This window comes from Corapipo altera, unplaced genomic scaffold, assembly GCF_003945725.1.
Source record: "Corapipo altera isolate COAL_440 unplaced genomic scaffold, ASM394572v1 23, whole genome shotgun sequence".
Taxonomy (NCBI): domain Eukaryota; kingdom Metazoa; phylum Chordata; class Aves; order Passeriformes; family Pipridae; genus Corapipo; species Corapipo altera.
Genome location: NW_020884878.1, coordinates 7,548,382 through 7,561,560, shown reverse-complemented (window position 1 = coordinate 7,561,560; position 13,179 = coordinate 7,548,382). Strand labels below are relative to the sequence as shown.

The 13,179-nt window shown below is 45.6% G+C and overlaps 1 protein-coding gene across 1 annotated transcript in view; it reads left to right on the top strand.

Moving 5' to 3' along the window:
- Positions 1-8,331, top strand: part of LOC113944589 (extracellular tyrosine-protein kinase PKDCC-like) — a 14,096-nt gene extending 5,765 nt beyond the window's left edge. Inside the window, exons 3-9 of the mRNA XM_027637920.1 lie at positions 31-411; positions 544-666; positions 2,749-3,020; positions 4,142-4,221; positions 4,321-4,425; positions 5,925-6,101; positions 7,489-8,331. Coding sequence (XP_027493721.1) covers positions 31-411; positions 544-666; positions 2,749-3,020; positions 4,142-4,221; positions 4,321-4,425; positions 5,925-6,101; positions 7,489-7,592 — 1,242 coding nt within the window. The 3' untranslated portion in view covers positions 7,593-8,331. The remainder of the gene's footprint in view (positions 1-30; positions 412-543; positions 667-2,748; positions 3,021-4,141; positions 4,222-4,320; positions 4,426-5,924; positions 6,102-7,488) is intronic.
- Positions 8,332-13,179: the final 4,848 nt, after the last annotated feature.

Here is a 13,179-nt window from a genome sequence, read left to right as displayed (position 1 = left end):
GGCGGTGGCGGTGGCGGTGTTGGTGGCGAGGCGCAGCCGGGCTCCGCGCCACCGCTCCTGCTGCCGCCGGGATTGCGGGAGGAGCTGCGGCAGAGGCGGCGCGACCTGCGGCGGCTGGAGGCGGCGGCGGGCGGCGGCGGGGCGGCGGCGGCGGGCAGGCTGGGCTGCGGCGACCTGAGCCGGGCGACGGCCGTGAGCATCCTGGGCTGGGGCTTCACCAAGGTGGTGGCGCGGGCGGTGCTGGAGGGCGGCGGCGCCGTCGCCCTCAAGTCGGTGCACGGGGCGGGCCGGGAGGTGCGGCGGTGCGTGCAGCGGTACGGGGCGCCCGCCGGCTGCCGCCGCCTGGCCGCCTACAAGGTGCTCAAGGAGGTGACGCTGCTGCAGCGCCTGCAGCACCCCGGCATCGTACAGGTACGGCGAGGGGGGTGCGGGGGGCTCTCTCTGGGCACGGCGGGGCTCGGTGCCGGGGCTGAGCCGGTCCCCCCGTGTTGGCCCCCCTGTCCCCCGGCGCCCCGACCGACCGTCGCTTGTATTCTCCCGCAGCTGCACGGTCAGTGCTATGAGAACAGCGGAGATGCTGAGCTGCGGGTCACAGCCATGCTGGAGCTGGGATCCCCCCTGGAGATGATTCAGCTCCTGCAGACCCCCTGGGAGGAAAGATTTAAAGTAAGGAAACAACACAAACGGAGTTTTATCAGTCGGTTTTAGACCACAAACTGGGTAAATGCAAAGAGCCGGTGATGCCTGCTGGGGCAAAGGGGATTCTCCTGCTGACACTTTGCTCTCACACAGTGTCCGTAAATCGTTTCGCTTTCAGTCCTTTTATATCCCATTAAAACAGCCTCAGCCTGGCATCTCACAGCTAAGTTTCCTTCTCTCTAGAGCGAAGTTAGAAGAACTACGTCTGGGAGGGGGTAGTTACAAATTCATGCTCAGTGCTGGGGTAGTGGTTAATACCCGCTATTACACTATATCGTTAGTTTTTCCTCTATGTTATATATATGCAAAGGGACTTTGGTAGCGAGACCCCTCGGGAAAGGCGCCTCACTGTGCTCCGAGTTGTTTGATGTGTGTTACCTGTTTGAGGCAGCAAACTGAGCAACGTGTCCCTCACCATGTGTTTGTGTGGTGATTTTGATCTTGGCCCTTTAAGTATTACTGCAGTACAAAAACTACTAAACTGCTTTTCTCCTGCTGTCGGTGCTAGGATTGAGGCCCTGCTAGAGAGATCTACCTTGTCTCTTAAGTGTCCCACATATGCTCCCCAGGAACATAAATGACTTGTGACGTGGCACTTATTTTGCTTATAGCTTGCATTACAGTTTATCTCAAGGGCTCAGCTGGGGGTTCACTGTTACTTGTTTGGGTCCCAGGAGGAAACAGATCATCATGTAGGAGCATGGGTATCTTAATCTCAGCAAGAAATGCTTTGGGCAAAATAAAAACACAACAGAAGTCCTAAAATAAAATCCCTGCCTGCATGAGGTCCTTAATGTTGAAGAGGAGCCTTGCCATCCAAGCCAGAGAGGGAGTGTGGCAACTGTGCTCACTCGGCTGTGAGATATGGAGCTGGGATTCTTATGATTGCTTCACTAAACAAGTTAAAATAGCATCAGAGCTTCCAGCATAATTTCTCTTGGCTTGTGGAGTTCTACTTCTGCTTACAGACAGTTTCATATTGGCTTCTACATAGTTTTCCCAGCACCTCATCTTCTCCAATGTGCCAAAGTCTCCTGTAGAGCTAGAAACTCATGATGCTGGATTAGCTGATGGTAAGGTCTGGTACAGTGGCATTAAAGATTTTAGTAATCTCTTGACTGATTAAGACACTAATTCAAAATTTACACTGGTACTGTCTAGTCCTGTTTCCTAATTAGGGCGTCTAAACATATGGGATTCCCCTGTGATGAGCCACATCAGATACCAGCAATTTTGTGAGCTGTTCCAAGGGAAAAAACCCTCACGCCTGCACAGATCACTATCGGGAGCAGTGAGGGGTGGCGTGAGGCTGCCTGGCACACCTAGCTGAGGATACAGCTTGTCTGATGCCAGGGCTCCTGATACTGAATGAAAACTGCTGCAAAAAGCTACTTGAGCAAAGTGCTGGTGCAGAATTAATGCACTCTTCTAGCTCTAGTTTATTTAAAGATCATTTACTGAGCTTTCTGCTGGGTCAGGTATTATCTGACCTTTCTCTGCTACCAGAAAGTTGGTACATAAAAGCAAAAGAGCTGGCAGTAAATATATTGTGTGCTTTGACTAATTCTTCAGAAGCATGATTGTGTGCCCAAATTCATATTGCTGAGTGATGCATCAAGACATGAATCTGGTATTAATGACTATGGAGCCTCAGCCTGTATGGAGCAGCATGAGGGAAGGGAGAAGAATCTATTAATTCTATGCCAGAATGGGAAAAACCCTTCTGATTTCAGCTAGCAAATCAATATAGGTCCTGAAACATGAAGACTGCTATTGTTTTCCTCACAGCTCTCTCTTCTAGTTCTTCTAACTGCAAATGTCTCTTTTTGTATACACACATTTTTAAAAAATGTTGCTAAACTACTTACCAGTCAAATCCTGTGGCAATGTTGATAATAAATTTTGTAGCGTACATATAATTACCTTTTAAGTTCTATATGCTTTTTTTCCCTTTTAATTTCATTGAATGCACTGTCCTTTGTTCTACTTCCAATTTAATAGCTGTTTTTCGTCTGTTTTTTCCATGCATATTCATCTTCTCTTTCTCAGATTTGCCTCAGTCTTGTGAAACTGCTCTTTTACTTGGCACATTCCCCCCTGGGTTCAATAGTCCTCTTGGATTTCCAGCCGAGGCAGTTTGTTATGGTGGATGGAAACCTAAAAGTGACAGACATGGATGATGCCAGCACTGAGGAGCTGTCATGCAAGGAAGATATTGACTGCACACTTGACTTCCCTACCAAAAGCTTCCCTCTCAGATGCTCTGCAGCTGGGAAATGCGAAGGAATAAATGAAAAGAAGAATCTTTTCAATGCATATCGGTATGTCCCCTCACCTCTGTCAAATGGTAGTTAAGGATCACTTTGAAGCAAGTTATTTTCCTTATAAGGCAGAAAAATAGTGCAGTTGTTGTCTGGTGAGAATGAAGGCATCTTTCTTTTGCTGCTCCCTTTCGCCAGTGCCCTGTAGAAACCTGCCCCAAAGCTTGCACCTGTGAATTTGCTGTTTGCCCGACAAGCCCCAGTGCTTGACATCCACGGGCCGTGTTTGCTGAAAGCAGTGGCAGCGTGAGCTCTCTGCCAAAGCCCACCAGCTTTGAGTCCCTGTTGTTGGGAACAGGCTGGCTAACTCTTACCTTGAACTCAGAATCTCCCTGTAGAGCCTGTGGGTACCTATGGAAGAGTAATAGAACAGGTTAACAGGCAAGGGGATGAGACTGCTACAGCATTCCTTGTAGGCCATCAGCTGAAAACGCAGGGCCTTCTGCTCATTGTTGGTGCTTGGCAGGTCACCTACTGGGAGGAAGCCTTGGCAGCTGGATAGTTACAGAGAAGCACTTAGTAAGGGAGCCTTAATTTCCAGGATTCAGTGTTACAGGGCAAATCCCTGCACTGATTACTGCAGCCTTACAGTTGCACTTGTCTCTTGTGCACTTGTCTCCCTAGAACAGGAGTTTTGTGAAAGGGTCAGAAAATTAGTCATCCTACCTTTCGGGGGGCAATAAGAATGCTAAACCTTTTCAGGGCAAGAGAAAGGTCTTGCATGAGTCTTCCTTTATACTGGTTGGGTTTTGTTTTTTTTTGTTTTGTTTTGTATTGTTTTGTTTTTTAAGGTTTGGGGGGTTTTTTTGTGTGTGTTGGGAAATGCATTGCTTAGTGTACAAAAAAGGCTCAGGGAATGAGGGGGAATTTCATTGCATGAACGTTTGCAAGGTGGATTTCACGTGGTACTTGACAGTATGCTGTGCTGCAAGGACCAGGCTTTCAGCCCAAATCACAGGAACCGTCTGTGAAGCAGCAAGATGTGCTCAAACATAGCTTTATAACCAAAGCAGACTTACTGGTTGCATATGGATAACCAAGTCACGGGAAAATGCAGACAACTTAATCACCAGGGAAATTAAGCTACTGTATTCTAATGAATCTGTGGGATTTTTTTGCAGGTATTTTTTCACCTATCTTTTGCCACACTCGGCACCACCAACTTTGCGGCCCCTTTTGAGTGATATTCTGAATGCAACAGGTACCAGCTATTACAGCTATTACCCATGAACTTCTTTATTGCAACTAAAAAGTATTTCATGGAATTATTTATCTTTGTCATCTTTTTCCTTAAATGTAGGTGATTTACGATACGGGATAAATGAAACCATGAGAGCTTTTGAAAAGGTTTTACATCTGTACAAGTCTGGGCTCTATCTGCAGAAAAGACCTCTTCTTTTAAAAGGTACCTGGTTTTGAATGCTTTAAGTAGCATAACTACTGAGGGAGTGTGGCATTGGTAACTGGTCAAATTCTGATCTCCCATACATACAGGCAGTGTATAGTCACTAGAAAAAACATCAAAAGTGTCTTTTTTTTGAGCAGCCTTTTGTTGTTTTTTTCATGGGAGCCATGCATGATTGCATTGCTTTGCAAAGGAAAAGCAGTGCAGACAATCTGGCCTACAGATGGACATGTGCTTCTAAATACTCCTCTCACAATGAGCATCAGTGTTTCAAGTGACTGTTTTTGGGATAGCTTAAGCAACTAAAGCAGAGTGTCTCCTGTCTTTTCTTGGGATCATCTTATCCTGTGGACCAATAGGTCAGTTTTCTGGGCTGATACTGAAACTTTCTATTTCACTAGATGACTTCTGTCTGCTGAGCACAGATTATTATGGGATCATACAGTGGGGAAGTGACAACAGTGAGATGAGTGTGGCAGCGTGACTGGGACCTCATGCCCTCTAAATTCTGTTTTTCTGAAAACCATTCCATTTGACCTGTGGATGGATAAATGAGCCTTTATGAGATGCATTCCTCTGAAAAGGACCCATTTGGTGGTAGAGAGATGAGGCTGATCAAAAGGAAGTCTTTGAAAGTCGAGTGGTTACTGTGGTTTACATTTTCTTGAAAGTTCACCTGAGATGGTGGGCAGGTGATGGTGGTTTGCAGAAGGAAATCTCTTTAAATGTGAAAGAAGTAGGATTTGCACCGTTATGAACAAAGATACTCAGCCATTTGCATGGAAGAACCAGCAGCTTTAACAGGAATTACTAGTATTTTCCAACAACACCTACCTGTTGGCTTCACAACTGGCCCAGTAGCAGTGTGCCATAGTGATCACCATCCTAGAGGTGTGGGAAGGTGGGGAGAGTCTTAGCAGTCAGTGAACAATAGCCTGAACAGCACCTGCTCAGGCTTGTCAGGTCTTTTGTCTTTTGTCTGGTCTCCTTATCAGGAGCAGGATCTGGCCTCCCTTTCCCACACTGTGGTTCCTAAATCTCCTGATTCTGTGGGTGGCAACCATGATGGGTGGGTCAGCATGTGCCCCATGTAGCTTGGTGCTGGTTCTGCTTCTGCTGTTGAGGATGGGGTGTAGGAGAGGCTACTGTGGGGGTGGCTTCCCTGGATAAGAAATGGAGGGCCTGTGTACTTGTGCAGCAGCCTCCTCTCACCCACCCCTATGGTTGCACCCCTGTTCCTTCATCCTTGAGAGCTCTGCCCTCTCTCCTACATCTATGGGGGAATTGCTGTCTTGTGTTCCATAGCAGAACCAAAAGGCAGGATTTGGGTTTCTTTTAACTTTGCAGCTCCATGCCCAGTCCATCTACTCAGGTCAGTTCAGTCTATCACATTTCTTTGGAGAGTTTCACTGAAGTGCAACTCACTAAGTGTGTAGCATAACTAGTCTCCGAAAGTGCACTTTTAAGTGTTTCCCTAGACACCTTCTTTCTGTTCCCAGACTACATCTCCCTAAAGGGTTTCCGAACAGTGGAAGGAGAAGACTACAAGTGCTGGCCCTCCTACAGCCACCTGGGATGTCTGCTGTCCATTCACAGCGCCGAGGAAGCTGCTGCAATTTGTAACTCCCAGTCACAGTGTCAGAGTTTTATCATCACCCAGCAGAGAACGTGGACAGGTGAGCTGTGACAAGGCACTGCCACGTGGTGCCCCTGCTTCATCAGTTGTGAGTGGAGGTGATGCTGCTGCCTTCCTCCTTAGTGCCTTGAGTCTGCAGGTGCATGTAAAAGCTGCCTTCCTTACTCTCAAGATCAGATGACTGCCACTGTGGGCATCCAAAAATTCCCCATATATTTTTGAGGAGACACAAGAGAAATTATATTCTCCTTCTGCACCTTTTCTCCTCTACTAATTTTGCACAGGACTGCTAGGTATTGTGAAACAGTTACTTATTTCTTGCAGAGATGGCTTCACTTTGGTGTTAGGCTAAACAATCCCTGTGGTACGGATAGTTTGCAAAGCTGTGGGGTTTTTAGAGATGAAAGAAGCCATGTAAAAGAAGGTGGTTACTATTGTTGTAATTAATTAAAAGAATCATAGCTTACAACTTGTTATCCCCTTTATCAAAACTGAAGCCCCAAGCCAAGGGATTTCCAGAATGTCCCTGTAATTAGCTCTGATTATAGCCTCTTACAGCTAGCGTGTTTTCAGAATTATTATAAATTATCTCATTTAGCTGACACTTCAAGCGTGAGCTAAATTGTTTCTTAAAGTGAAACACTAAATGAGGTAAATGAGTGTTTTTACTCATAACGGTGCTGAAGAATTGTGTTTTGTCAGCTCACATGACATTTTAAAAAACCTCCAAAACTACCAAAAATGCAGCTTTTCTATGCGCTTGTGTGCAATTGGCATGTGGCAAACTAATGATATGAGTGCTTGCACAGATGCAACATAAATCTCTTTGAGCCGGCTTCACACCAGCAATGGATTGGCTGTGCCTAATACATCTCATCTGGCTCCCTCACGGGGCAGCTGTTAGTTGCTGTGTGTGATGCCTGCCTGGAAGGAATCCTGCTTGACGTGGCAGCGAGGATGCAGGACAAGCACATGGGACAGAGACCTTTTCTGCAGCACCTGGCTTGGGTGCTGATCCCTGACATCCCATACCATGTCTGCAGTCTTTATCCCTTCCTGGTATTTTTTCTTCCTCACAGTTTTACTGCTTGCCTTTGCAGCCAAAGATGCAAAAAGTGTGTGGCCGAAATGCCGAGTGCCTAAGTTTGCCGGTTGGATTAATGAGAGCTGTGGGAATGTGCTAGTCCCTCTTAGGGCAGCTTGGAAAAGCAAAGCAAGATGTAAAAGCCTCTAGAGCTGGTTGATGCATTCCTTGTGCATGCTCTGTGAGCATCTGGAGTTTACCGGGGGTGTAAAACACATCTATGACAGGGCAGAGTGACCCTCTGTTAGGCAAGCAGTGTGTTACTGTGTCTTTTGCAATAAATAGCATGGGTCAAGGTGAACCTGTCTCCTCTATTAAACTTGCGTTTTTATTTCCTTTCCAGGACGCCCACTCGCCTCATTTCAGAGTAGCTGGACTGATTTAATACCAGATACTAATGCTGTAGTCTATATTAAACGTTCGGCTTCCTCAGGGGAAAGACTTTAAAGACAATGAGATCACATAAAATGATCCTGGGAGGAACAAACCGCTGGGGAGAATTTCATCTGCTGGAAAGAATGACATATTTTATTTTGCTTTGGGATGGGATCTCCCTGCCAGCTCAGATAGAGTCAAATGCTGCTGTCTCCTTGATCAAAGCTCAGATTTCTCATTGCTGCTCCGCTAGCTTATTTTCTGTTCCCACACTGCTGTTCCACATAAATGGTCCCAGTTTTAGTCAAATACCGCTAGACTGTGCAATACTTAGCTTTGCTGCTTTGGCCAGCTTGTCAGTCAAGAAATAGAAATAGCTGCACGGGATCCAGCTTGGGTAGGCTTTGTTATTTCAGTCACCTCCAAAAACCTATGGATAATGCACTTTCCAGAAGGTGATGGCTCTTTCTGCAGCTACCAATTGGGATTTCATACCACTGCAAATGTAAAGGATGGGATTTCAGTGAGGGGGCCAAGGGTGCAGGGTGGGGATCCTTACCTGGAGGTTGATGATGGGGGTGGTCTTCCAAGGAGGGTCCTGTTTCAGTTCCTTCCAGTGTAGGGGAGGGAAGTGGTGTATAGGTCAACTCTGGATGCAGGATTTGGGTTTGATCCTGTGTGATTTCTAATACCAGCTCCCATGTATCAACCTTGAAGGTTTTTCTCTGTTACTTTCTGTGAAAGAGCAAGACATTCAAATTATTTATGTGTAAGGTGTGACTTTGTATGATAAAGAATGAATTTATTCTAAGCATGCTGTGGAAAGTTTTTTTTTCTTTAATTGTCTAAGTCTTTACTGCAACCAAATGAACAAATGTGTTTCCCACCTTTATCTCACCTAGCATCACCCAGTCCTGAGGCCAGCCTATGAGTGCTTTAAGCAGTGTATGAATGTTCTTGAGCCCCTTGGACACTTAGGTCTTGGAGGATGCTCTGTGGCTGTGCTAGCAGGCTCATAAGTGTAGAGGAGACAGTCTGGTCCCAAGAGCCTCCTGCAACTGCCCTTCACTGAAATTGTAGATGTGGCCTCTGAAAAACAGATGGGGGTTAGTATAATTTCAGACTGTAACAGATGGCAATGGCAGTGCATGGAAGCAGTGACCATACAGCACCTTGTCTGCTGTACCATGGTGAGGGAAAGCCCAGATGGCCACTGACTTCATGCCTTATAGGGGAAGTCTCTGGCCTTGTGCAGGAGAGCCAAGCTGCAGCCTCTGGGTGATGCCACATTGTTTTCTGCTTAGCCCACACTGTAAATGACCACTTTAGGGACACAGCCACAGCCATTTGTAGCCTAAAACAGTGTGGCCATTTCCTTCTGGGGTCTTGTAGCAGCTGGGGCACCCCTGGACAAAGGCTCCTGAGCTCTTGTCTGGGGTTGTGCTGTGGTTTTGATGGTCTGGCCCTGTGTTTCCTAGTGCAGGACCTCACCTTTCAGCTCATTAGTAGTCAATTAACCCACAGCAATGCCACTGCATGGGGGCTTTCTCATGCACTGTAACCCCTGCTGCTTACTCTGGGTCTTGAGGACTCTGATAGCGATACCAATTAATGAGAATTTCTAGTTAGCACAACAAGAAGGCTTTTAGTGATGGCCACATTGCTGCAGGCTTTGTAAAGGCAAGGCTTTTTAAATGGACAGCCACAGACCACTCTCTTCATTACAGTGGATCCTGTGGAAGTTGAAGGATAAGTCCTTCCAGGGGTCCACTATTGTTTTACTTCAACCCCACTGAGCAGGGCTTCGGGCATCTGCTGTGTGGTGCTCTACATTAGCAAGAAGTAATGAGAGTTTCTGCCATATCTCAGCCTCCTGAGATACACATCAGAAGTATTCTCCAAAGCAAGGGCAAGGGCTAGCCTGGGGTCATTTCAGAGAGGAAGAAACAGAATGCAGAACTTGAAGTGATTCCAGTTTGTGCTAGAAAGATCTTCCCATCTTAAAAATAACTCCCAGTTTAAAAAAAAAAAAAAGAAAAAAAAGTGTATTTTGTTGTGCTATGCTCCTTTCACATTGAACATTTCTCTGTCAAGTTTTCATTTTAGGTTGCCTGCCAGGCAGTCAGGTCCAGCCCTTCAGCAGATGGTGAAGGTGCAGGGTAGGGCAGTGTTGCTTGGATAAACGTATGTTCCAGTGTCAAACCTGCAGTTAGACCCTGGGAGCAGAGACCACCTCATCCTGTCTTAAAAGTTTTGAGCAGATGTAATAATAATAATAAACAAGGAATAATAATAATGATAAATAAATAAATAAAAGGAGAAGCTAGGCTCCAAAGTATCACAGTGCTCCATCTGCTGTTGCCACAGCAAGTGGCTTTTGTAGGATGTTTAGACCACCCTCTGCAAATGAGTAGGTACATTCTTAGAGCCTGAACCTTCATGAGCGCGTTCATCCTTGCTAGCACAGAGAAACAACTAGGGCACAAGCATACCTTTATGTCCAATGCTGTTCATGTCCTAGAGTCTTAGAAGATGCTGCAAATATGCTGGCATAAGTGTATGCACCAATTTTCCTTGTACTTCTGTGCAGCTCCCCATGGCACTGGTGGGCACACCAGCTTCAGTCTGATTTGGGGTGACATCCCACTGCAGCCCAATGTTGCCCAGTGAATGTTGGGTGATGCAAAATATTTTCTCACCCTACCACATCTGGAACTGTAGTTTGACATGTGTTTGATGAAACACAGTCTCTGGAAAAAGCAGTTCCCACCCTGCTTTTTCCCAGCTTCTTGCTGTTATCGTCTGTTAAGAAACTTTTACCAATGGCTGTGCCAGTTTAAAAGCATGTAGAGTTATTTCTCTGCTAGCCTCCAGGGAGCAGCTTGTGACCCCCAAGGTTCAGGCAACTCACTCAAAGTTCAGGTGCAGCTTCTATGCCAGGTCTGTGTGAAGCACCCAGGCTGCTCACAACCTTAAGGGGAGGCTACAGGAGCAAGCATTTCCTCTACAGCTTTTGGGCCCCTGTGGTTGTTTTGTAGTGCACTATCTTTATGTCCCATCTCACTCAGTCTTTCTTCATCCTGTCCTTTTATTAAATTATAATTGTCTCAAGCAACTTTAGACTTTCAATGCCAGTGAAAATTTCAGTGCACACCTAAAACCTGTATTTCAGTAACTACAGTACATACAAACTCAGATACAAACATTTGCTGCCCTTAAAACTCCCGGTTGCTGGAGTCAGTTTGACTCTGCTATCGCTGATCAGTATTTCAGCCACCATTGTGGAATATGTAACAGAGGAAAGTACTTGGAAGGAGACAGCAGGGGATCAATTGCAATGGAAACCATGTGTGCTGGAGGAATAATATTTACCTAAATGTGTCTATGACATCTTCCCAAAGGATGCTGCCTTTAGGAGAGAGTGGATATGAAAATGTTGCCTCCATAGATAAAAGCTGGAAATATCATTTTTTTAAAGACAAACTTTAATATTCTTAATTAATTCCATATTGTAATAACAGAGATAAAGCCACATCCATCAAGGATAATACCATGTATTCCAAAGATATAAACCACAGTTTAATTAATAGCAACAGATGCTGCATTACTCACGTTCAGTATGTCTGCGCAGGCATTTACATGACTGGTGATTTCATGAGAGATTGAAAAGCAGAGCAAGGGGGACAGAGCCCCGTACTGAAAACACAACTCCTGGTGCATCAGGCAAGGTTCAAGTACCAATGAGCGTCATTCTTGTATTCTTACATGGCATATTCTGCAAACTTTGATGCTCTAAGCGATGCTCTACACAACACTCAAATAGATAAACTTTCAAGTTAATTTGGGGAAAGAAAGAGGAATTTATCACAGGCAGTTTTAGGCCCAAATCACACATCTGGATTAACCCTGATTTTTGTAAGGACTGATATAAATTGACGTACCAAGCACTGATCTTTGTGGATAGAAGTCAGAGCACTTTGGCCCTAGTGGGTCAAAAGAGCTGGTTTGGGCTCCAGTTTGAGGAATTAGGGAAGTGTGACTCCAGTATCCAGAATGGCCCATCATGATGGATTTGAAGGACTTCAGAGTGGATCATCCTCACTAACTATAGCAGTTGGAGTAATCCTTCTCCTTGGTTCTATTGTTCCAGTGTACCCAAGTGCCACCACAGTGGAGATGGGAATATTCACAGAAGAGAATTTTATGAGGGGTAACCATGGGCCCCTCTGCCTCTGAAGCTTGTACTTAGTCCAGGGTGGTGGATTTTCCCTGAATTATAGTTCTTGGCTAGTGGGAAAATGTATCAGATTACTTCAAACAGTTCTGAGTGTACCAAGGATGGGTGATAGCAGGAGGGAACGGCTGCCAGACTCTTCTGCTTGGAATTCAGCTCCTGGATCTGTGTGAGAGCTCCAAGCAAGGGCTTGTGCTTTGGGGTGTTTAGACCCTCAGCCCTTCTAGCCAGCCATCCCAGATGGCAGAAGCACTGGGTTCATTGGTAGGGAAGGCTTCTTCGCTTAGGTTTGGAGGAGACAGAGATGCTGATAACATTTTAAGATATATATGCGCTTGGCCTTTCTGGGCACCAAGTTATGTCCCTTCACTGTACCCAGTACGTCAACTGCCCTATCCTCACCCACTCCCAAGTGCCATAACCACTATTCTCCCCCACCCTCAAATCTACACCTGGTGGCTGCACACTCGGATCTCTCCCTCCTGTCACTTGCTCACCCCCCCAGTCCCCAGCACACCTACTTGTTAACCTTTTGCAGGTCTACACCCTCAACATCCACACATGGCCCCACAGCCTCTTACTCTTGCAGCCAACACATAGAATCACAGAATCATAGAATTGTTAAGGTTGGAAAAAATCTCTAGGGTCATTGACTCCAACCATTAACTCAGCACTGCCAAGTCTACAACTAAAGCATATCCCTAAGTGCCACATCTACACGTTTTTTGAACACTTCCAGGGACGGTGATTCCACCACTTCCCTGAGAAAGTAGTACCACACAAGTGCTGGTAAGTAGGGCTGGGGAGCCCTTATTTCTGTACTGTCAGAGGTGAGATAGCCGTGTGTAGAAGGAGGCCACATCTGAAAGGTGTAACCGCAAGATCAGCCTGCCTTTGATTTGTAACCTCTCTTTTCATTTACCATTGATGGTTTCTAGATTAGTAATTGCTAAATACAATGAAGTAATAGCTGCCTGAAAACAACCAGGGTTAAAGCCGTGCATTAAAACCACATTGCCTTAACTGCATTGCATTAGTCACATGGTGTATCACACCTTCAAAATCCAAGTCTAGACAAGGCTTAAGAAAATGTAAATGCCTACATTATGTAATGTTTGTCAGTATTTATCCACAAACCCCATCAAAATCAATAGGAGTCTCAAGTACTCTTTTTGGCTGAAATTTGTTGCCCTACTTACAATACTGGAAATGTAAGATACAGCCTCATAATGAAGTTAAACAACAGCAATCCCCAAAACTACAAAATAAACACCCAGATTTCCAAATTCTTGTATCTGTAAGTTATATATTCTACGTAATGTCTTTAGTAAGTGAACTGTTTTTGTTTGCTGGGAAAAACCCTGCTGCAAATTCCCTCACTACTTCAGATGACAGATCAGAGAGTTCAGGCTTAGATTAAAAGCT